At 31.0% G+C, this 25,747-nt stretch overlaps 1 protein-coding gene across 4 annotated transcripts in view; it reads right to left on the minus strand.

Moving 5' to 3' along the window:
- The window catches only part of LOC134711279 (1-phosphatidylinositol 4,5-bisphosphate phosphodiesterase beta-1-like), an 80,547-nt gene that overhangs the window by 34,110 nt on the left and 20,690 nt on the right, over positions 1 to 25,747 (minus strand). For 3 of the 4 annotated variants that reach the window (XM_063571804.1, XM_063571805.1, XM_063571801.1), the window contains exons 4-12: positions 21,135 to 21,275; positions 19,880 to 20,013; positions 19,061 to 19,145; positions 16,339 to 16,359; positions 12,958 to 13,058; positions 9,146 to 9,312; positions 3,272 to 3,418; positions 1,147 to 1,304; positions 483 to 562 (exon numbers count right to left, since the gene is read on the minus strand). In XM_063571804.1, coding sequence (XP_063427874.1) covers positions 483 to 562; positions 1,147 to 1,304; positions 3,272 to 3,418; positions 9,146 to 9,312; positions 12,958 to 13,058; positions 16,339 to 16,359; positions 19,061 to 19,145; positions 19,880 to 20,013; positions 21,135 to 21,275 — 1,034 coding nt within the window. The remainder of the gene's footprint in view (positions 1 to 482; positions 563 to 1,146; positions 1,305 to 3,271; positions 3,419 to 9,145; positions 9,313 to 12,957; positions 13,059 to 16,338; positions 16,360 to 19,060; positions 19,146 to 19,879; positions 20,014 to 21,134; positions 21,276 to 25,747) is intronic. The other variant, XM_063571803.1, reaches the window with a different exon arrangement.

The following is a 25,747-nucleotide window of genomic DNA, read 5'->3' on the forward strand; positions in this document are numbered from 1 at the left end:
TAAATCCAATAAATATGTTCAGTTTTACTAAACAAATATCAGCTGTTCAAAATAATTTGAAACTTTTCAACATTTTTTGCTGTGCTCACTCATTAAAAATTTTCACACTGAATTTCAGCCAATGTTTCACATTCTTATGCACTATTGTTTGTAACGTTCCTTTTGATTGGATAATATCACTCACTTTCATGGCATCAAGAATACGTACATGCAAGCACAGATGATAATTGACAGATTTCAAATGTATGTTTTAACATTGTTTTCTATCAGTTTCATTAGAAGGGAGATAACAATATTGTTTTTTTCAAAAGCTCATACATCAATTGGTAATTTGTTGGTCGCAAATACCTGTTTAAAGGCTCAGCTAAAGCGACACCAGTAAACTTAACTTGCAATCATCAAATCACCAACTAATGCTGACAGAGCTTTAAATACAATACAGTTATCTCCTAAATGCATAAAACACTTCTCAACCAACTTACGAGCAATGATTTTCAAATGACAATATGACTGGGTATTCTGATGTTTTAAAGGCACTTTCAGCTATGGCTTCTATAACTTCCTACAAAATCAAAGTCATTGCAATCATGAAAATATTCTGTCCGTTTTTTTATTAAGATTTTTATGCTTGAAAATGATTTTAGGATTGACACTTATAAATTATGTATGTTTGGAACTTTTAGCCATTTATTATGTTTATGTTAACTCCCTGATTTTCTCAGGTATTCCTCAGACAATTACACTCACACTCAAACTTCCATAAGTATGCATTACACAATAATGTGAATAGATAAACTCAGTCAAATTTTCTCATTTGAATTGTTTTACATTATCATTTCAGGGCCTTTTATAGCTGACTATGCAGTATGGGCTTTGCTCATTGTTGAAGGCCATATAATTACCTATAGTTGCTAATTTCTGTGTCATTTTGGTCTCTTGTGGACAGTTGTCTCATTGGCAATCATACCACATCTTCTTTATTATATTAACCTGGTTACAGACTTTTGGAGTTAAGTTTGAGACAAACAATAAGAAATATTTTTGTTGTGCTGTATGTGTCATAATGTGTGCATATTCATTATTCATACACATTGCAAATATATCAGTTATGCCTCTTTAATAACTCCACATTATGTAAAGACATACCTTAAAATAAATTTCTGTGCACATTGTATAGCCATGTGTTATAATTGGTTCCTCGTCATTATTCCTCCCATCCCAACAGTCTAGTTCTATACAGCGACACCCACTTAGTAACACCTGTCGGTACATCTCAGTGGAAGATCTACCAGTTAACTGATGACCTGCACAGTAAATAAAGATGGCTTGAACTTGAAATTTTAAGAATTCAGAATTCGGAAATCGAATAATTTGTATTAAATACATTCAAGATCTTTATTTTAACCAGAATTTTCACACATTATTTATAGGAAGTGTTCAAACAGATATTTAGGTCTATAAACTCATCATAGATACCAAGATACCAGGATTGAAATTTTGTAAATGTGTTAGATGCACATTCACAAACATCTACAAAAGACTTATCAGTGACGCTCAAATAAAAAAAAAGACAAAAAAGGCCATATAAATTACGATTATGAAGAGCATTAAGGACCAAAAGTCTTGCTAAATTCTGAAAAAATAATCTTTTTCTGGATTAGAAAAGCCTTAATATTTAAAAAATTCAATGTTTTGTAACAGTTGATTTATAATTATGACCATATCAATGATATGTTACTCTGGATCATTAAACTAGAGGCTCTCAAGAGCCTGTGTCGCTCACCTGTTACTGTTTTTACTGATGTCGGTCATCTTGGTTGGTAGGTGGGGTCATTAGACACTTTTTTTAAATAGATACTATAGTGATGATTGTGGCCACGTTTAGTTTAATATGGCCCATAGTTTTAGAAAAGAAGATTTTTGTACAAGTTACAAAAATGACGAAAATTTGTTCAAAATTGACTATAAAGGGCAATAACTCCTTAAGGGGTACTCTTACAATTTTTATCATGTTGACTTATTTGTAGATCCTACTTTGCTGAACAAAATTGCTGTTTACAGTTTATCTCTATCTATAATAGTATTCAAGATAATAACCAAAAACTGCAAAATTTCCTTAAAAGTACCAATTTTAGGGCAGCAACCCAATAACGAGTTGTCAGATTCATCTGAAAATTTGCGAGGGGATAGATCTTATTCTGATGGACATTTAAATCTTGAAAGATTTGCCCTAAATGTCTTAGTTTTAAAGATATAAATCAAAAACTGCATTTTACCACTATGTTCTAATTTTAGCCATGTCAGCCATTTTGTTTGGTAGGCGGTGTCATCAGACACATTTTTCAAACTATATACCACAATGATAATTATCGCCAAGTTTGGTTTAATTTGGCCATGTAGTTTCAGAGAAGAAGATTTTTGTACAAGTTACAAAAACAGACGAAAATTTGTTAAAAATTTACTATAAAGGGCAATAACTCCTTAAGGGGTTGACTGACAATTTTGGTCATGTTGACTTATTTGTAGGTTTTACTTTGCTGAACATTATTGCTGTTTACAGTTTATCTCTATCTATAATAGTATTCAAGATAATAACCAAAAACTGCAAAATTTCCTTAAAATAACCAATTCAGGGGCAGCAACCTAACAACGGGTTGTCCGATTCATCTGAAAATTCTAGGGCAGATAGATCTTGACCTGATTAACAATTTTACCCCGTGTCAGATTTGCTCTAAATGTTTTGGTTTCAAAGATATAAGCCAAAATATACATTTTACCCCTGTGTTCTATTTTTAGCCATGGCGGCCATCTTGGTTGGATGGCCAGGTCACCGGACACATTTTTTAAACTAGATACCCCAAGGATGATTGTGGCCAAGTTTGGTAAAATTTGGCCCAGTAGTTTCAGAGGAGAAGATTTTTGTAAAAGTTTACGGACGCAGGACGACGGACGACGGACGCCAAGTGATGAGAAAAGCTCACTTGACCTTTCAGGTCAGGTGAGCTAAAAATTCTATATCTAAAAAGAGTTTTACATTACTTTAATAAAGCACTATAAAAAACAAGATGAACTTTAAGCTACTCCAAACTAATTATAACCCTGCTCAATAAATAAGGTAACAAACTTTTATTTGTAATTTAGTAAATAGTTCACTACATAATGAACAGGTGTAAGAGGTTTCAAATTGATGTCACCATATAATACTCTAAATCAAAATTTTAAACAGAGGCACGGAAGAATATTCCAACTTATGAACATAATCATTGAATACCTGTTAAGTACGTATTATGGCTAGAATTGATGAAGTAGTGAGCTAAAGGATGTGTCATTTCTTGACTCAGATCCAACAGTTCTGGTGCGACCACATTGTTCTCTTCACCCATCAGAAATTTCAGAAAACCCTCTTGTGTCACATGGCCTGAAACCAGAAAAATAGAAACATGTCAGATATTTAAATGATCGGTTGTCTTGCATGATCATTCTAGTATCAATTATGATTATATTATAGTTGTCACAAGATAGATGTGAAACAAGCTATATAGGTATAGGAAACAGAGGAATATCTTGAATGTTTAATTGTTAGTTAAATATATGTGTTGAAAAAAGAAATCTAAGTAATTATATTATTGGAAATTCTATGTTGCTACAACGGTGGTCCCTTTCATTTTTTAAAATATTTTTTTTATATGTATTTGTTGCATTGGATATCCTCTTTTTTTAACAGAGAACTACCTAAAGAATCTAAGACATAAAAAGTCCGCAGACTTTTATAAAAAGATAACGATTTATTGATTTGAGGTGTAAATTGCTTGGATTTTTGGGGGGTATTTTACCAACTTACGAAACCAATTTTACCCAGAACTAACTAATGATTCTCATTTTCAAACCAATTAACCCATGAAAACATATTTTATTTGTCGATAAATGATTTTTTGTTACTCCATTTCATGACCTTCATAGATGTAAGGGATCTGGATTCCAATGTTGCATCTATGTGCAACCTGTACAGTTAGTTAATTGATCAAAATTCAATAATTTCATCTAAATTGAAAATTCAACTTCCCTTTAAAGGCATGGAAAATTAAAAATGCATAGTGATGTGTAAATTTACTTATGCTTGATATATATAATAATAGTCTGCCAAAAGTATTCAAATTTGAACTGGAGTCTAAAGGGGTGGGCATTGGGTAGAATGGTGTGTAATCATGAATTGTGGAGAAAATATTTGCCAACAACTGAATTCCCATGAAAATAATGTGTTTATTCTCACATTAGACTTTAATGAAATCCCAAATTCCTTACAATTTAACCATGTTAACAGGACCTTACTAATTCCAGAAAAAAAGTTCTTCAATCCCCCTCTAAAGGACCATCAGATTTCTCTATCTGTTGTTTTACTGCTAATGAAATATGAATACTTAAATATAACCAAATCACGACATTCGTCAGAAAGGTTAATTTTGATCAGAACTTATAATGATTGATAGACAAACGATAGAGAGAATACACAGATTATCAAATTTAATAATACATTGACTGATCCAAAGGCCATATTTTATACTGGACATTAAAATTGCATGACTTTGATAATTCCCTCAAGGCCTTAATCATGCTAACAGATCAATATCTCCCACAATTATCATCTAATGTTTGAAATTTCAGTATATACACTTTACCTGACTTTAACTTTGTTGTAATAACAGATTTTATTAAAAGACTCTTTAATGGAAAAAGCAAAAGAGCAAATAGATTCGAACAGATTTTTTTAAAAGACTCTTTAATGGAAAAAGCAAAAGAGCAAATAGATTCGAACAGATTTTTTTAAAAGACTCTTTAATGGAAAAAGCAAAGGAGCAAATAGATTTGATTTTTTTTAATGTAATCAAGAAAGTTGTTCTTTATTGTTGGGTTGCTATCTCATTGATGCATTCCGCATATTTTTTGGTATTCATTCAAACTTTGGTACAAAAATTTGTCTCGTAAAAATGACCATAAGATAGTTTCAACTACCAATTTTGGCTGCTTTTGCTCCAAAAATATGTTTTAAGTATATATATATTTGGGTTTTCAAGAATAACAGTTGAAGAGTAACCCAGGAAAACCATTTGAAATATTCTAGATTCCCTTACAGACCTACTTGCCAAAAATTTATACTTAAAATGACTGCCGTTGGCTGAATTAAATGCACCAAAGTACATGTTTGTCCTTTTCTAGTTGGTTATACTTTTATTTTCAACCGATAAAACATTAGTAATAATCTGACACAATGAATCATAATATTTATAAATGATAAATAAACCAGTTGGTCAGATTTGTGGACCACACAATAGTTTTCTATTTGACCTTCAACCATTAAACTACAAAGTAATAAACTATTATAACATCCCACTGATATTTGATATCATCTAATATCAAATACTTGTTTTTAAATAATCTACAGATACCCGATCATTTGTTTTTCTTTCTAAATCTATGATAACAAAAAGAATGATATATAGTGTGTACAATGTAAATAAAATATCTAATACTTTTTTAATAAAGAACCATAAAAAATAACTAATCTATTAAAAAAATACCTTGAAAATAAAATACCGCAAAATAAAAATGTTATTTATGATGAAAATGAGGAATAAGACCATGCTTCGGTGCTGTATCAAATTCTATACTAATATATGGTGACGTTTGACCTCTCAACTTAAAAATCAAATAGAAATAATTGACATTGATAATCAATGCAAATTGTTTATCAAACTCACAGCTTACAATACACCCATTTGTCACCATTTACCACCTTTCACACACTCAGGTATTGGTTTTTCTCATTGTTGAAGGTTGCTACAATTGGCTATATAGCTATAATTGCCTGCATACACTTCATTTGACTTTTTGTTGATATTTGTCTCATTAACAATCCTTCTACATATCCTTATTTTTATATTTTCAGATCTCTTAGCATATAAAAAATTTGATTCCTACATCATAGGACAATTCTCAAACATAAACCTTGTGTAAACAGTTACTGACACTGCAAACTCTGGTAATGTCACCTAAGTTTGAACAGCTATTCAGGGAATGACATTGTTTAGTTTATAGCATGTGATATCTCATAATGGCACAAAAACCTGTGTTTAGGAAAAGGATGAGGGTCAAGAAATAGCACACTGCTTTAATGTAAAAAGTGTCCCCTAATCAAGATATTTCTATTGACCAGATAAACGAGTGAAGATTGTGACTTCGTGTGAGGTAGGGCAGGACGTATTCAACACAAATTTTCATCTATTCTAGATAGGCAATTTAGGAGCACAAGACGATCTTTTAATCCAAGTGAGCAAACAGGATGGTGTATTGTAAGACTGTCTAGTCTAAACTCATGCCACATTTAAACATGCCTCTTACCTTCCTCAGCTAAACAATAAATGTGATGATGTGAGAAAAAGTGCATAAAATGATGTGAATAAAGACAAGATTGCACGAAAAATGAATTAAAAAGATTCACTTTCTTTATAAAAGTCTTTTGATGGAAATATTACAAAGATGTAGCTTCAAATAAGTGGTTTAAATATGAGAAAAGATTATTTATTTGTTATTTTCATGGTACTGTATATGAAATAGATTTGTATGTCTAGGTTATCCTACATCAGCATCAACATTCATCAGACTGTACTTTTACAAATAATTTATTTTGTATGCTAATTTTTATTTATTTTGTTGTTGTTGACATTACTGATGGCTGTGCATCAAAACTCAAGGACAATTGTTTGGTCGTTACTTTTAAGGAAAACTCATAATCTGTTTCAAAATCAAATATAGTAAAGTACAACACATGAACTTTAACATAATTCTGTATCATTTCAAATGTATCTACCTGAACATTGTTTTCATAATTTAAAGTTCCTTCTTATTTTTTTGAGATTTTTAGGTAGAAATATAACAAATAGCATAAATTTTGCTATTTGTTTCAGAGACCCAAAATTACACTTAATCTTATATTGAACAATTTTTAATAAAGTCTCCAGCAACTAAGTTTAATCAATTTGAACCAGATATTATAAACATTTACGTACAGAAAATCATATAATTTACAACTTTATAAAATTTGGTTAACATTTACATAATTTTAGTTGTAAAATAGCTTAAAACATTAAAATTTATGTAATGCATTAGACAATACTTAAAACTTTCAACACTTATCTGTCAAAACGTAACTCAGAAAATGTTTACAAAAGTTAATGACTATGTTACCGGTATATGGATTTGGATTTAAATAAAGTTTTAAAAGGCAAAAACTAGACAAATTCAGAATTTTCCTAAGCCTGTATAGTTAACATTGCTTATAAACTGTATCGGTGCAAAAAACTACATGAGTAATGATAATTATAATCTGCAATGTAAAATTCACATTTGCTTAAAAATTGATGATCACTTTACTATATAAGGTACCTTCTCATTGGCTTTATATTCTCTTCAAAACTCTTAATACAAAATTCAGTATTTTGAAAAACTTATTTTATGAATACACTCTTAAGATTAAGCTGTCTTAATGTTTCGGTGAAGAATCTATGTGTAAGTATAACATCAAATCTCTATTGCACAGAGCAAATTAAAATATTTGTTGAGTCTAATAAATCAACACATGTGCTCAGTGTTAATGAACTGATCTTGCACAAAATATACAATTGTGCTGTCATTAACCCCTTTTGATAAAAAAATGTATAGATGTGCCATTATTAACTGCTTTTGCATAAAATAATAAAAGTGCTATCATGAATTGCTTTTGCATAAAATTTATCAAAATGCTTCTATGAATTGCTTTTGCATAAAATGTATTAATAACTTTTATGTGCAATTATGAATTGCTTTTTCACAATATTTATAAACATATAAATGTGCTGTGGCTTTTGCATAAAATGTTAAATATGCTATAATGAATTGTTTTTGCATAAAATGTATAAATATAGTGTTATGAATTGCTTTTGCATAAAATGTATAAATATGCTATGATGAACTGCTAGTGCGTTTATGAATTGCTTTTTCACCAAATTTATGATAGTGCTATCATGATATGCTTTTCCATAAAATGTATAAATATGCTGTAATGAACTGCTTTTGCATAAATGTATAAAAGTGTTATCATGATTTGTTTTTGCATAGAATGTATAAATATAGTGTTATGAATTGCTTTTGCATAAAATGTATAAATGTGCTGTAATGAATTGCTTTTGCATAAATGTATAAATATGCTATAATGAAATGCTTTTGCTTAAAATGTTCAAATAACTTTTAAATGTGACTATAATATAAATTACTTTTTCGCAAAATCAAAATTTATTAATGAGTAATATCTGTACATATAACATATATGACATATATATATGTGCAATTGTAAACTGCTTTTGCACAAAAAGTATATAAATTATGAACTATGTTTGCATTAAATGCATAAATGTGCTATAAGAACCTGCTATTGCACAAAATGTATAAATGTGCTAGAATGAACTGTCTTTGAATGAGATGCACAAATGATATAATGAACTGCTTTTACACACAACTTATAAATGTGGCGACGTGAACTGCCTTTGCAATAATTTATACATGATATAATGAACTACTTTAAAATTTGCATAAAATGTATCAATGTGCTACATGTATAATGAACTGTCTTTGCAAAAAATGTATAAATGTGCTATCATGAACAGCATTTGCGCAAAATGTTTTGATGGAGCTATAATGAACAGATTTACACAAAATGTTCAAATGTTCTATATGAAACAGCTTTTGTGCTAAGCATGATCTGCAGGCTTTTAAATTATTACGCTAAAAGTCACATATAAAATATACACCAATTAACATTATTCAACTTCAGGACTAAACAAACTTTTTTGTCTATGTATGATTATTTGTACTATATAAATCCATAATGCCATCACAAAATGACTGCACTTTCAGCTAATACGTGTATGTGTATACACCCAACCTATGTGCATTTATTATGTACTCAATTAATTGCTAATCCACTGACAAACATACAAGGTCTAAAATAATCAATTTAGCTAAACAGTTGTTTCTAAATATGCTTTCTGGTCAAGTATTTTCAAAAACACAAAATATATGCCTTTGAAACTATAGAAAATACTTATTTTCTTACCTCTTTCTGCCATTCCTACTTTTGTTTCATACTTAGATATGTACTCCTGAGCCATTGACCGTGTACAATGTGGATACAGAATCTCATTCAGTCTAGGATCCCGTTGTTCTTTATTTAAAAACTGCCAAAACTGATCCACTGTTAAAATTGGCTTTTTCTTAGCACCACTAAAAATGAAAACAATAAAGAGTTCAATACTTGTTCTTATTTAAAAAAGGTTCAATGTTCACAGATAAATTGAAACATTATCAAAATCAACAATGTAGTCCTCCAATTTCAAGCAACTCCTGCAAAGAAAATTCACTAAATTGCAGATGCATTTTAAAAGGTTTTTTTGTATCCCTGTATCCTAATTAAGATTTTGATTTGTAATTGTGTAAAAGCATGCCTATTGTGTGGGAGATCAATTCTGTGAAAAATATGTCTTCCAGAATGAAAAGCAATGATAATTAGTACATCATGTTTAAAAGTAAATGACAAAAGAACCTGTTGATCAGTGGTTTTCATTTGTTCAATGTTGATGCGCTTCATAAGGGTTTCTTACATTTTATATATATTAGATGGTTGGTTTTAATGTTTGAATTGTTTTACATTAGTCATTTAGTTTCGGGCCTTTACAGCTTGCTATTTGGTGTAAGCAAAGGCTCTGTCATTTTGGGCCCTTAACAGCTAGCTGTTCGGTGTAAGCCAAGGCTCTGTGTTAAAGGCTGTACTTTGATTACCTATAATGGTTTACTTTTAACAAATTGTGATTTGGATGGAGCATTGTCTCATTGGCACTCATACCACATTTCTTACATTTATGTAACAGCATTATAAGTTAAAGAACCAAGCATCATGCAGCTCAATATCTATTTCTCTCTTTATTCACTCAAGCATTACTTAAAACATGAACTTTTCCATGTGGAATGGGATTGTTATTCATTTTAAAAGAATGGAATGATACCAGAACATAGGTTACACACACTTCAGGCGAGGATCCAGAGGGGGGGTTCTGGGGGGTTGGAACCCTTTTTTTTTGACAATCAATGCATTTGAATGGAGACATGTAGTTGGTTACCCTCCCCTCCCCCCTTTTTGTCCTGGGTCAGGAACCCCCCTTTCAAAAATGGCTGGATCCGCCCCTGCACTTAATGCCCTAGCCACTTAACAGTGGTGCATCGTTAAGTGGTGCATCAACTTAAACATAGATGTCCCTTAAATTTTCACTCAAATTTTATGTGTCATAAACACTCAAACTTCATATAAGTGATGCTGTTTTCAAATAAACAATCAAATTGATGGACAGTTAATATCTTCAATTCGACCTTGAATTTATACTGGTTTATGATTTTATCCGATTATATAACTATATAAACAAGTGGAATAAACAGAGAAACACTGTAAATCAATGTAATTCATTTCACTACCTAATAATTATTTATTTTAAGAAAAAGCTCGAAATGTGTACTATACATAATTTAAATTATGAAATTAATTGAACCAAACAGGTCAGGATCTTGTATTAAAGAAATTAAAATAACTGAATTATATAACTGGGTAGTCCAATTATCAACTTAACAGGATTTTTTTATTAATTATATCATTGATTTTTTTGTTATCAAAATGTAATTAAGCTCAAGAAAATCTAAAGAAATTATGATTACTTTTGATAGTATGATTGTTCACAATCCCTAAATCATTATTAGTGATATGTTAACCCTTCACAATCCAATCATGTCTTACTGGTGATATTTTGACCTTTTATATACTGTCATGATTACTGGTGATATTGTGACCCTTTACAATACAATCATGATTACTGGTGATACTGCGACCCTTTACAATACAATCATGATTACTGGTAATATTGTTGTGACCCTTTACAATACAATCATGATTACTGGTGATATTGTTGTGACCCTTTACAATACAATCATGATTACTGGTGATATTGTGACCCTTTATGATTTAATCATTGTAACTGGTGATATTGTGACCCTTTACAATACAATCATGATTACTGGTGATATTGTGACCCTTTATGATTTAATCATTGTAACTGGTGATATTGTGACCCTTTACAATACAATCATGATTACTGGTGATATTGTGACCCTTTACAATACAATTATGATAACTGGTGGTATTGTGACCCTTTACAATACAATCATGATTACTGGTGATATTGTGACCCTTTACAAAACAATCATGATTACTGGTGATATTGTGACCCTATACAATACAATCAAGTTAATATTGTGACCCTTAACAATACATTCATGATTAATATTGTGACCCTTTACAATACAATCATGATTAATATTGTGACCCTTTACAATACAATCATGATTACTGGTGATATTGTGACCCTTTACAATACAATCATGATTATTGGTGATATTGTGACCCTTTACAATACAATCATGATTACTGGTGATATTGTGACATTTACAATACAATCATGATTAAACTTGTGACCCTTTACAATACAATTATGATTACTGGTGATATTGTGACCCTTTACAATACAATTATGATTACTGGTGATATTGTGACCCTTTACAATACAATCATGATTACTGGTGATATTGTGACCCTTTACAATAAAATCATGATTACTGGTGATATTGTGACCCTTTACAATACAATCATGATTATTGGTGATATTGTGACCCTTTACAATACAATCATGATTACTGGTGATATTGTGACATTTACAATACAATCATGATTAAACTTGTGACCCTTTACAATACAATTATGATTACTGGTGATATTGTGACCCTTTACAATACAATTATGATTACTGGGGATATTGTGACCCTTGACAATACAATCATGATTAAACTTGTGACCCTTTACAATACAATTATGATTACTGGTGATATTGTGACCCTTTACAATACAATCATGATTACTGGTGATATTGTGACCCTTTACAATACAATCATGATTACTGGTGATATTGTGACATTTACAATACAATCATGATTAATATTGTGACCCTTTACAATACAATTATGATTAATTTTGTGACCCTTTACAATACAATCATGATTACTGGTGATATTGTGACCCTTTACGATACAATCATGATTACTGGTGATATTGTGACCTTTACAATACAATCATGATTAAACTTGTGACCCTTTACAATACAATTATGGTTACTGGTATTATTGTGACCCTTTACAATACAATCATGATTACTGGTGATATTGTGACCCTTTACAATACAATCATGATTACTGTTGATATTGTGAACCTTTACAATACAATCATGATTACTGGTGACATTTGCTTTGCAAAACTAATACTAGTGATACTGATTCTGATGGATTGAATTTTGAACCTCACCTTAACCATTTTGCCTATATAGTTATGGTCAGATTTTAATGGTGGAGGAAGAAACAGAGAGACTTCTGACATAAGGCTATAAAACTGATAAACCTGCCATGTGTTGGGTTCAAACTCACAACTTCATTGTTGTCAGGCTAGTGAAACACCTGTCTTCAATTCCTGTGGATTTATTTATTTTCATGGGTACCAATTTTCGTGGCTGAAGGAAAATTTGCGTGTTCTTGGACATTTAATTTCGTGGTTTTGATGAAATCTTTATACAAGCCTTGAGAAAATGTGTAATTCGTTGAACATTTAATTTTGTGGTTCACCTTTACCCACGAAATCCACGAAAATTGGTATCCAAAGAATAATGAATCCACAGTACCTCACTAAAATCAGCACCATTTTTACCTATACAGATTATTACTCCATCTTCCTTTTCCTTCCAAACATCATGTCCATTAATGATATCTTAACCTATGACATACCTTTCATCAAACACTTTATCAACTTCAGTTCGTCCAACCAATTGTCGGTAAAAGTGAAAGAACATGTCAAAGCTAAATGTATTGGGATCTATCGTTTCATGCTGCAAAGAGATACATAAAAATTATACTTTAGACATTTATCAAGGGCAAGCATATCAACATTATATTACACAATATAAAATTATCACTACTATTTACGAAAATTATATTGCAGTGTTAATTCATGCAAAAATAAGTTTTGTGAAAATTGTTACAGAAATTAGCAATGTTCTATATTATGTGTCATTTAACAGAAACTGAACTAAAAGTAGGTCAAGTAAAAGTTCAAATCAATGATGATAAACTGAAAAATCTAAATAATTAAACGCTACAGAACAACATATAAAGGATTAGCAGGAGTTGGTCACAGGGGAATCATTAGGTCCTGACAAATATGATCCCTTCCTAAAAATAACCAGACCTAATATGTCACCAGAAAACATAGGATTTCCTTTTTCCTTTCTATAAATTCCAAAAAAAGACAAATCAGTTCTGTCAATTTATTTACATTTTTTTTAATATCCTTGATGAAAATATTACTGCAAATTGTCTACAAATGTGATCAAAATACTTTTGAATTAACTTTAATTTCTAGACAGTACCTAACATAAAAACACACATTGTTTAACCTGGATCAACGGATTTCTTTAGATCTATGTGAAATTCTAATACGACACTTCAATACACAGATAAAAATACTGTAATTTCAACCCTTGGTTGATACAGTATTAGGCAGAAAAGGTACCAATTGTTTTTCATATGTCTCCAAAAATTTAGATTTTCTTTCTGTGAGAGGTACAAGAAATAGGTCTATATATTTCTCAACCCATTTGACATATACATGCACTACAAATTGTCCCCTCCCATCCCTTTGGAAGAACATTTTTTTTTAAATGAAAAAAGAGTCATACCATAAGAATGACATGCAAATATTAAAGCAAAAAATACAAATATTTAAATTAAAAAAACATCACAGAACGTTAACCTGTATATTAAAAGAGAAAAATGAAAAAAAGTTTAGTAGACTAAAGAATATTCAATAAGAGATCGTATGTTTAGACATGCAACTGAAGTTCTTGTTCGACAAAAATGTGATAACCTGGAATCTATTTGTAACAACAAGGATTATTGGACAATAAATTTGTTACGACAAGGATTATAGGATAATAAAATATAAATGATTTCTAGTTATTACTTCACCTATTATTAAATATACATATGGTTTATTGGTATTTCTCCTGCCAATTAAGGACCTAATGAGTTACAATTACTAAGGATATCCTACATATTATTTCTCTCATGTTTAATACAGCTGAAATTGATATCTCATTTAGACGTTGTTGTATTGTCGTTAAAATCATTTTGACATTTACTGGCTTGTAAGCCATAAGTAGATTTTTAATCATATCTTTTGTAAGAATACACTTTCGGCAAATAACAAGTTCACGATTGTATGTATTACAGAATTTTAATATCATTCTTTTGTTGACTTGTCTGAAATTTAACCCTGAGAAAAATTGTAACACTCAGGTCATCACCATCCAAAAATGCAATATGAACATTACTGAAGTCTATTATGTTACCTTGAAGAAAAATGAAAAAATATTAAAGTTGAAATATTAAAACCTTAATATCATTCCAGAGTATCTCAAAGCTTTTTATTGAAATAATCTTCAATATTTACTCTACGTCAAATTAGACAATATAGAGCCGTCTCTTAAATTTGCATCAAAAGAATTTACGATAAATTCATGTCCAACCTTCTGATAAAAATTTCAGTGTATTACAACTGGGATTTCATGAAAATGTTTGTATTTTTCAAATTAATTTTACTCCTACATGTATTAAAACAGACAGGAAGATGGTCGCTAACCAAAGTCATGTGACAATATTACTTCTAATGGTGTTATCAAAGAGTATTGTCAATGTTAAATATCAACATATCCTGTTTACAATTGGATGATATTTCTACTTTTATTTTGCTTGGGACAGCAAAAGTTTATGAAAGACTTTACCATATTTTCGCATATTCATTCTGAACTTTTTCTTAGAAACCCATTGGTAAATTATAACACGGTAGCCTTGAAAGCATAACACTGTTCTCCCTCAATAATATTTTTCAAATTACTTTGAACTATGGGAAATTTATCTGTACTATCTGATTGGTTCAAAAGTTATTTTTCAAAGCTGCTATGGTTACACAATGCAAATTACATATCAAGAACAAAAGTTGAATTTCTGCAATGGTTCAAGGGTGAATAGCATAATCTCATTGTATGGAGGGTCAAAGTGGACATTTAATATAGGGTGGTAGATTACATTCGTGCAATATGGTTGCCTGTTACTAGGGTACTTAAGTGTTCTTTCTAAAAAGGTCGATATATACCACAGTTTTATACCATAGTTTGTGGAAATGGATAGATGGGCAATATGTTTGCATAAAAATATTTTCCCTAAATCATGAAATTTCCTTTTACCCGGTACTTCATCACTTGGTTGTAACTACCTGATACCTAAAAAAGTTTGCAAATGAATTTAATATCAAAGGAACAGTTATTTGGGTATATGCAACCCTTATAAGCTTATCATTGACACAAGACCTTAGCCGAATTGACTCCTGACCTTTTTTTTTTATTTTACAAACAGTGAACCAATGCCTAGAAAATCTTCAATACGATAGTATTTCTACAGTCTTAACATCTTTAGTCTTTTGTTGATACAATTAAAACAACATCAAGTCATATCAATGAAACATTATAAAAGTTGAAGACAAAATGTTGGTCAGGAGTACAAGTACAACACGAAAACGCATTTCAATAAACTCCCTTCTCTACAAGGGTGAAATATTCCTTCTGACCGCACAGTTTACATGTAAGACAATATGTTAAATGCTTTCTTCTTCTTAGTCTCTTTTCACAAAAATTCTTACAATAAAAATTCATCACAAGTTAAACTGAACTGTTATTAACTTACAAGTATTTTTCTTGTAAGATATTTTGTGAACTTAGTCACTGACAAGTAAAACAAACTTACCTTTCGATAAGGAATTTGAGGAAATTTCACAAAAAGGGACAAATTTTGTACAATGGAAAATACTCTGATACAAGGATGCATATTGACGCAGGAACGGTACACTTATTAAGGGAATCACATTATGGTCAATAAATAACGAAATACTAATTAAAACAAACTGCATGCTTAGTCAGAGGTACATGGCAGCAATCCCCGTTAAATTTTCTAACTCTATCCATATTCTCACTATCAAATACTTTCAGATTTAATGTAATAATTAAAGTAAGATGAAAGATTTCTCCATGCTGACATGCAGTTAGTTTTTGTTACCTTTATTAATTCGCTATCCATCTGTTAGAGAATAACTAAGTACTATAGAATTATGAGGAGTTTCACATAAATTAAAGGTTACTCCAAAAACCATAAAAATATATCTAATATTACCTTAATACATGTATGTAGCTTGTTTAACCCCCGAAAAAAATCATGACAACTAATATGTCTAAGGGGTACACACTTTTTTTACACAACAGATTGCTACATAAGCATGACCATAACTGTAAATAACACAGCATTATAACCTAATCTAAATATAAAATTCCTTAGAAATTGTTGATGAAGCAGGAAATTCAGACCATCATGTCTTTACTTTTTAGCAGGGTAGAAAGAATGCCTTGAATATAATTCCATGCAAAAATTATAACATCAACTTACAAAACTATTGGTCAATTTACATAAAAAGGCAACAATGATATATTTGCCTGTTTTATTTATGTTGAAGGCTATACAATGGTCTATAGTTGTTAATTTCTTGAGTCATTGTAGAGTTGAGTCATTGGCAATCATACCACATCTTCTAATTCTAATATTAAGTCTTTCATCTTAAACAAAATGTTATCCTCAAAATTCCTTTGTAATAAGTATAAGTATAAGTATAAGTATATGAGTTATTATTATAGAACAAACAGAATTCAATTAAATTTTTAGTATAAATTTTTAAATATTTATTTAGTAAGAGAGAGAAATTCTAAAATTCTAAAATTTTGAACTACATGTATTAGTTTATCCCATGTACTCAGTGTGATTATTGCAAAATAGAGAAGGAAGGTTCTGACTAAAAATATTTATATCATACTGCAGATTATTTTGATGCATAATTAACCCCTTAAAAGTTAAAACCCTTGGCAGGTAGGTAGAGGTATGTAATAAAAAAGATAAAAAAAAAAAGTCTGCACACATGGAAAATGTGTACTTAGTTGACCATTTAAATCCGTGGTCTAGTTATTCCATTGAAATCTGCAAAAATTGACATCTCACGAATATGATCAGAAATCTTGATGTCATGTTAAAAGGTATTATATTGATATACCAGGTATTATTATTTTATCTATATTCAGTTATGATACACTGACATTTCAAATACTCTAGAAAATTGTTTATACTATATGTTCTTCAAACTAAATGCACTTTTGAAAAACTATATAAATAGTGCTTATTTGTTTAATTTACCTGTACTGTTTTAAACATGTGCATATATCTGAATTGATTGACTAGAAGTTCTTTAAGGTCGAAATATTATCTCAATACAAAAACTTAGGTTCATATAAATCTGCCAAGAAATTATTGGAATAATCTGTGGACACAGATATATGTCTCACCTGCATGATGAAATCATAAAAGATGAGAGTAGAAGAAAAGATAGAAATATTGGTACAAATATTATGGAGAAAAAAAAAAATAAAAAATTTGACCTAGAAAATATATTTGTAATTGTTATTGGACAATCAAGTCATTAAATGTTAATTATACTCCACAGCTTAGGTGAATGACCCTACTTGACCTTCACTACACCAGGAAGTTACGGATATTCATATTACAATTGTTGAGTAATCATCATTAGGTATGCTTGAAAGAAAAAGTTTGGACATAAAAAAAAAAAAGAATATATTACTAGAACCTACAATGTTAAACCAGGCGCGATTCCAGAACCCCCCGGAACCCCCCTTTTTTTTGGACAATCAATGCATTTGAATGGGGTCATGTTGTTGGAACCCCCCCTTTGTCCTGGGTTAGGAACCCCTCCCCCTTTTTAAAATGGCTGGATCCACCTCTGTCATTCTGTGAACCATTAAGAATCTTGAGACGGTTAATAAAAGTGATGGGGTTTTTTTTCTATAAAAATTCAACCTGAAATTATATTGAATTGATGTCAGAATCAAAAGAAAATATGCTCAATTTATTTCAGAATGCTAACAAAATTTGCAGAACTTATGTGCAGCAGATGCAACACATACTCAACATTTATTTCATTTCTTTATTTTTGAGACAGAAGTTATTCAAAAGACTGTAAAAGGTAACTAGATACAGAGTTCGCGAAAAGTGTCAGTCCTCAGGATTTCACCACCAAAATTTTGCATAGGACTGACACAATTTTAGTATTTTTCAATAGATTTATAGTGAGGACCAGCAGATTTTCTTCAAGAACCATCAGGAGAAAAAAGATTTCGCGAACTCTGTAGATATATGACATTATTTTAGCATTTTAAACACAGCTGCTCAGGCTGTCTTAGAGTTCGATGTAATCATAATTTATAAAAGCCAAAACCTCTTTTTTGTCTAGATAGTTTGTTTAACTGCTGAAAATGGAGAAGAAATGAATTCACTTTGGTTTCTGTAAAAACTTATAGATGGAAAATAAAACCTTGAATAAAATTTTCAACTAAACATCAACCAAAATACATAAACATTCATGTGTGCTTTGCTACAAACTATACTATACTATACTTTAAATTAGTTATTTCTGGAAGCATTATAAACAGGTGCAAATAAAATGTGTAAATTAAGTATAATAACTAGTCTAAGTATGTGATAAACTATTCTACACATGTAATTGTCAATATTAAAAGCCATACTATGTTAAAGACAAAAGCAATTATGGACATTTGTATAGTCAAATTATAGTACATTTAGCACTTATCATGGTTTAATTTTCTAATTTTCTATTTTACTCTTAAAATCTATTAATAGCTCTTTATCATGTGACTACCCATACCTTGCCTGTCTGTATATTAATGGATTCTAAGGCCTTTTCTACTCTTCTCTTGTCATCTCTGTGAGTGGCAAACATTTTCACAATGCTGAAAATGAAATTGATTTTTTTCATGAATAAAAGTCACCATGACATAACCAAGAGTTTTGAATGTGGTGTTCAACATCACCAATCCATCAATCAATCATATTCCCATCTGTTAACACTATGATAAACATGCCTTCAGGATTCTTTGTAGTGTTGATTAAGTCAACAATCTTGATGGGCTGAGTCATTTACCACTGGCGGATCCAGAAATTTTCATAAGTGGGGCCCATTGACTGCCTAAGAGGGGGGCCACTCCAGTCACGCTTCAGTGATTCCCTTTATAAGCAACCAATTTTTTTCCAAACATGGGGGGGGGGGGGCCGGGCCACCTGCCCGCTCCCCTTAATCCGCCTCTGTTACATTAGTCTGATTGAGGCATTTCATCTTCTTGACTATGAAAAAAGGTTTTTGCATGACATTGAGAAGTCATTTACAGCCAATTGCATTGGCCATGGGTGTGTAGATAATGGTAATATTTTTAATTAGCTTGCTTGCTAGCTGGACCGTGAAGTCATTATTAGGTTAGTCAAACTACCCTCCATTGAGAGTAGACTAGTCCCACAAATAACCAACCTGTCTGTCTGTAGGACTAGGCAACTTCTACAGGAGGTTAGCATACCTGACCTAATAATGACTTCACGGTTAAGCTAGCAAGCAAGCTAACCAAAGATATAACCTTTACCTACACACTCAATGCAATTGGCTGTAAATATAGATAATATCAACATTACTTACTTTTTAACTGGTATCCTGCCATTAACATCGAGTACATGAGTAATTTTAGTGTGAGCCTTCTCCAAGAATGTCAACACATTGCAATTGGCTGCTAACAGGTTATAGGCATATAATAACAGTTCATCGCACCAGAGCTAGTAAAAAAATAAAAATTTAAAATTAAAAGAAATGCTTAAGAAAAAAAACTACACAAAATGAAGACATAACATCAGACAGTTAGTTTCCTGGTTTGAATTGTTTTTTATTTGTCATTTAGGCTTTTATAGCATGCTGATGTTAGGTATGGGATTTGCTCATCGTTGAAGGCAGTACAGATAGTCCCCTATAGTTGCTTTCTTCTTCATAATTTGGTGTCTGCTTGAGAATGTCCTATCAGTCTGCATGGACTAGTGAGATTTTGCAAAAATTTGTTTGGACCAATAAGGAAAATGTCAGAATATTGGTCTTCCGACAAGAAGTTGAATTTTTTTTGATGCAGACTGTCCTATTCACAAGTGTACCAAATCTTCTTTATCTTTATGCAATATATAAAACAATATACATGATGTAACAAATGAAACCTACAACTATAAAATTTCTCTTATGTGCAATATGAAGGTTTTAATCTACTAAAATCAGGTTGGCCTTTCGAATGAGAACAGATAAAAGGTAGATTGAATTCTGCATCACTTTTATTAAGTTCATGATGGCTGATAAGAACTATTAATTCTTCCCCAGTACAGTGGACAAATGGATTTATATACATGTATTAGAACTTTTTTGTCATTTGGAGTCACATTAGCAAGCTGTTTATTTAGCAAAAACACAATCACAGAAAGCTTCCATCTTAGAATAAAACAATCATCTTATGGCATAAGCAAGTTTGGTCCATCTTATAATCAATCTAACTATCATATTATCTCATGAGAGTAGTTTCATTTTAGATTCTAACAATTATAATATCTCATGAGTGAATCCTCTCTATATTAGAATTTAAGAATCATATTATTTCATGAGAAATGTGTGTTCATCTTATAATTTGACTATCACATTATCTCATGAGAGAGTAGTTTCATCTTAGATTCTAACAATTATTATCACAAGAGGGAGTCATCTCTATCTTAGAATTTGATCATCATATTATTACATAGAAAGCAATTTCCATGCTAAAATCTGACAATCATATTATCACATGAGAGTCACATTTTCAAGTAATGCTGAAATTTCTGTATAATGAGCATGATATGAGACTAATATCTTAAAACTCTAAATTTACCTTTGCAGTATCTCTAGATGAACATACAAAGTTGATAAATGAAATACCGGTCATCTCTGATCCATAAGCTACTGTCACAGTCTTATCTTCCACTGGAACATCAGATTGACCGATCATACAGGTATCTTTTAATTTACCCTCCTACAAAACAATTTTAAGGCATGTTAATACATATCTATGGCATTGCAGAAGAAACATTTAAAAGAGGAAATGGGTAGTCCTATGTTCCTAGACATAGGTGGTCTCATTGGGGAGTTCCAATCCCGGGTCCCACTTACGGTTTTGTCCAATTCTCGTATCCCCCTTACACTATGTAAGTAAGCAATTCTCATCATGGGACGGACAGAAAGAAAAGAAGACATTTAATGCCCCTGCCCCTATTGCTTACGGCATGGGCATAAAAAAAATCCACATTGAAGCTGGTAATGCACATTTGTTGGGAGTTGTACATTCATTGTCTTGCTTGAGTCCCTCTCTGGTTTTTCTACCTCTACAAATAATTATGAAGGTAAATATTCCAATCTCTTTTCACAGCTGCATTACAATTTTTTATGAGAAAAAACGATCTGTATTATTAGCTGAGTATTTTAGGGTGTTCCTTGCTTTCAGGAGGGTGAAACATTACTAACAAACCATGTGCATGAACAGAAAATCTAACTTCTTTTAATTATCTTAAATTCAAAATTAAAACCTTGAAAATATGAATAACACAGGTTTTTATTGGATTATAATATTCAGCCACAATACCTGTTGTGAGCACCTGAATCTATTAAAAATCATTACAGATACATACTATTGACTATTATACTCTAATACTCATTCTACCTTTAAATTTCATATAAAATAATGGCTTTCAAGAAAAATTTATATTGCAGTAGGCTTCGGTGTACATTGATAAACATTTTGCTAAATCTTTTCTTTAATTGATTTTTCTCAACATTAATAAGACCAAGAGAATGACATAGTTAATCTATATGATGTAAACTCAAAAGATCTAAGGCAGCCAGAATTTACCGGATTGACTTGCTTGAGCATTACGCTCAACTGCATGTAACATTTACAATGATTAAAAGACAGCATTTAGCTATGTTCTAGAATCAGACCAACTAATAAGTCAAAAAACAGAAGATTTCCTGAAAACGTGTCATTTTTTATACACAGGTAAAAGTAATAAAATTATAACCAAGTAATAAGGCCCAGATTTCCGTACATTGATTCTTAAGAGAGAGATGGATTTACAGGAAATTTTCTAACAATGCCATTACAATTGGCCGTTTCAGAATCTAAAGCATCATGGGTAATTTCATTCTTCGTGCCCCAAAGTGAAAATAACTTTACGTCATTGGTTGAATTTCCATTGTTTATAATGTTTTAAACCAATCAAAACGCTTTGGTGTACGCTTTTGAAAATATTACCCAGAATGCATTAGATTCTGAAACAGCAAATCATTCAAAAGGGGTTTTAGCTAAGAGATATAAAAACAAAAATAAAAATATGATGTGTTTTGTTCAATGATTAAATTAAGTGAAATAGTGAAATAAATATTTGCATTTATAAACTAGTTAGGTTCAATTTTGTCACAATAAGCTTAAAAATATTGCTGATGAATTATTCACTTGCAAGTGAATAATTCAACCTCATTGAATCCATGTTCATGTGACCTTTAATTTAACCCTCTTAGCTATAGATGGGTTACACATGCAGGGAATTGTTTGATTGCCTTGGCAACAATGCAATTTAGGTTTTGTGCTATAAACCAATGCTTTATATTTTGGCTCTCAAACTTTTGGTAAACTTTAAATCTGCTAACATATCGATATATGCCTATGAGACAGAAATGAAACAATGCAAGTACATTTAAACCCACCATAATGATCACCTCTATTTAGCAAAAAATCTGTCTAATCAAGTCACCTTCTTATTGTTCCTTTGTAGTAATACCTCTGCAATTTGAACCTCAACTCAAAGTTACCTCTGTTATAGGTCATTTTTCTCTGGTCATGAAATCAACCTTAATCTACTGCTTTGACCATAAATAAAAGACATAAAAAAATCACTATTTCTACGGTCATCAACATGAACTAGCTAGTAACACACTGTATTGAAAGCTTTAGATTGGCCGAAGTCTAGACAAAAATGAATAATTTATCGGAGATGACCAAATATTTGCTATCAACACCATATTCCCTAACTGGTATATAACATGAAGAAAGAGCTGGTGTTGTAACGATTATTTATGATGATCAATTATCTCTCTTTATACATGGTTATATGCTAAATGATGCTAGCAATCAATTACATCACCAATGATTGAACTAAATGGAAAATTGATGGCTCAAAGTTAAATAATTTGAACTTGATTATTTCTAATTTTTTGCCATATTTCTGCTGTTTTTATCATCTTCTTAAGACCAGTTTCAAACTTAGTGCATGTAATACATTCAAATTAAACCTCTATATCTTTTTTTTAGATTGAGTAGTATTAAACCTTTACACATGCTTATGGACATACTTAGTACACATAACAAATATAATATCTCTATTTTTTTCTCATTTTTATGTAGTATTTGGCCTATAAGGACAATTTTATACACAGAACACATACAAATATTTTTTTTTCTTTTTAAGTAGTAATTGGCCTATAAACTTGTCAAAGAACAATTTCTTCTTAGTCCACATGTACATAAAAAATGCAACTCTATAAAATATTTTTTTTGCAAACATTTAAAATAAAATATAGTTGATTACACAACCATTATCCACTTCATATATTACAAATGAAATCCTGCTAATCGATTGGCTTTGTCCAAATACCCAACACAAGAGTCAACGACAGCCACTAACAAACTTCCTGAGTTAGGACAGGCACTCAGACATCAATTATTAATTCATACATTCCCACATAATTGAAAATAACACTTTATAAATTGAATGCATCTGAAAGCATCTGGATCTGGAACACTCAAACCAAACGCTTGAAGGGAAGAATGTATAAATACATGACTATATGAGGAGATTATTGACCAAAAGTGTGGGTCTCATTTGGGTTTAAGCATGACGCAGGATTGTCATTTTTTTTGAAAGCGTGACACATAAAAGTTAAATTATTATGTTGTGAAAATGGGAAATGAGGTCTTGCTGGACCTTGAAAATTACCAAAAAATGAGAATTGCTTACGTACATAGTGTAAGCGGGATACAGGAATCTGACAAAACAGTAAGCGGGATCCAGGATCGGAACCCCCCAACGAGACCCCCAAAAGTAGCCTAAGAATACAGAAGCCAAATTCATATAAGGTCAACTTTGCATACAAGAGTTAGAACCATAACTTCTTACAGCAGGATCTTTATTGTAATCAAGTTCAAATTACATAATGTACAAGAGTAAATTAAAAAAGGAATTATCTGAATCTAGAATAATTTGAAAATTTAAAAAATTGATAACATTAATTTTACTTTCACATACATTTCAGCATGAAGTACAAATCAGACACTATTTGTTGTTTCAGAGAGAAAAAGAAATTACATAATTATACAGGCCAGACAAACAGAAAAAGAAAATCAGTAAGCTGCTGAATAAACTGGCCAATAACTAACTCAGCCTGTAACAACTCAAAAGATAACAAACTTGTGTCATCATTATTTATGTAGATCAATACCACAGGTGCCACATGTGGAGCAGGATCTGCTTACCCTTCCAAAGCATCTGAGATAACCCCCCCCCCCCCCCCCCCCCCCCCCCAGTTTTTGTTTTAGTTTGTCATGCTTAGTCTTTAGTTTTCTATGTTGTGTCTTGTGTTCTAATGTTTGTCTTTTTCTTTTTTAACCATGGTGTTGTCAGTTTACTTTCGATCGGCGAGTTTGGGGAGCTCTTTGGTATCTTTTGACCCTCTTTAAGAAACAAAATGAACAAAAAAAACTTTGCTTTTGTTTCATTGATCTTGTTTTCTCTTATTTTATATTTTGCATGAAAAACAGTTCAAAATATATCTTGAAAGATGGATAATTTAAATCATAATTGATATAAATATAAAACAGTAAATTATTACTATATGATAAACACATAGAATAATCATTGAAATTTGATCAATATTTTACGAGCTATCTTTCTTTGAAATTGACGTCTTCATATGCCAGTTTCACTTCTGTGACGTATAATAATTGATTTCACATAGAATGATACTACTTTCATCTCACTTGACAATTACTGTTGAAGTTTTTACTTTCAGATTTATAATGTGAATAACATGTATTTTTCTTTATTTTGAAATTATATAAATTTAACAATAGGGCTCTTCACGGTTAATTTCAGCAATATTGGATAGGGGCAGATTTTTTGGAAAGAGGTGGAAATAGTATGAAAGAGTGGGAAATCCTATGCATGTTTCTAAGCAACTGCTCTGTTTTACTGATTGGTATTTCATATGCACCAAAACTGAAACCTTTCATTTGCGCCAATATATCAGGAAAAATAGCATTAAAAAACTTACAAATGTGGCAGGGTTTAACATGTTAGCGGAATCTCAATCATCTCCTTAACTTGGGACAGTGGTGTAACAGTACAACATAAGAAAATAAGAAACGAACTATAAAAATCAGTTGAAAAAGGCTAA

This window comes from Mytilus trossulus, chromosome 3 (assembly GCF_036588685.1).
Source record: "Mytilus trossulus isolate FHL-02 chromosome 3, PNRI_Mtr1.1.1.hap1, whole genome shotgun sequence".
Classification (NCBI taxonomy): Eukaryota; Metazoa; Mollusca; class Bivalvia; order Mytilida; family Mytilidae; genus Mytilus; species Mytilus trossulus.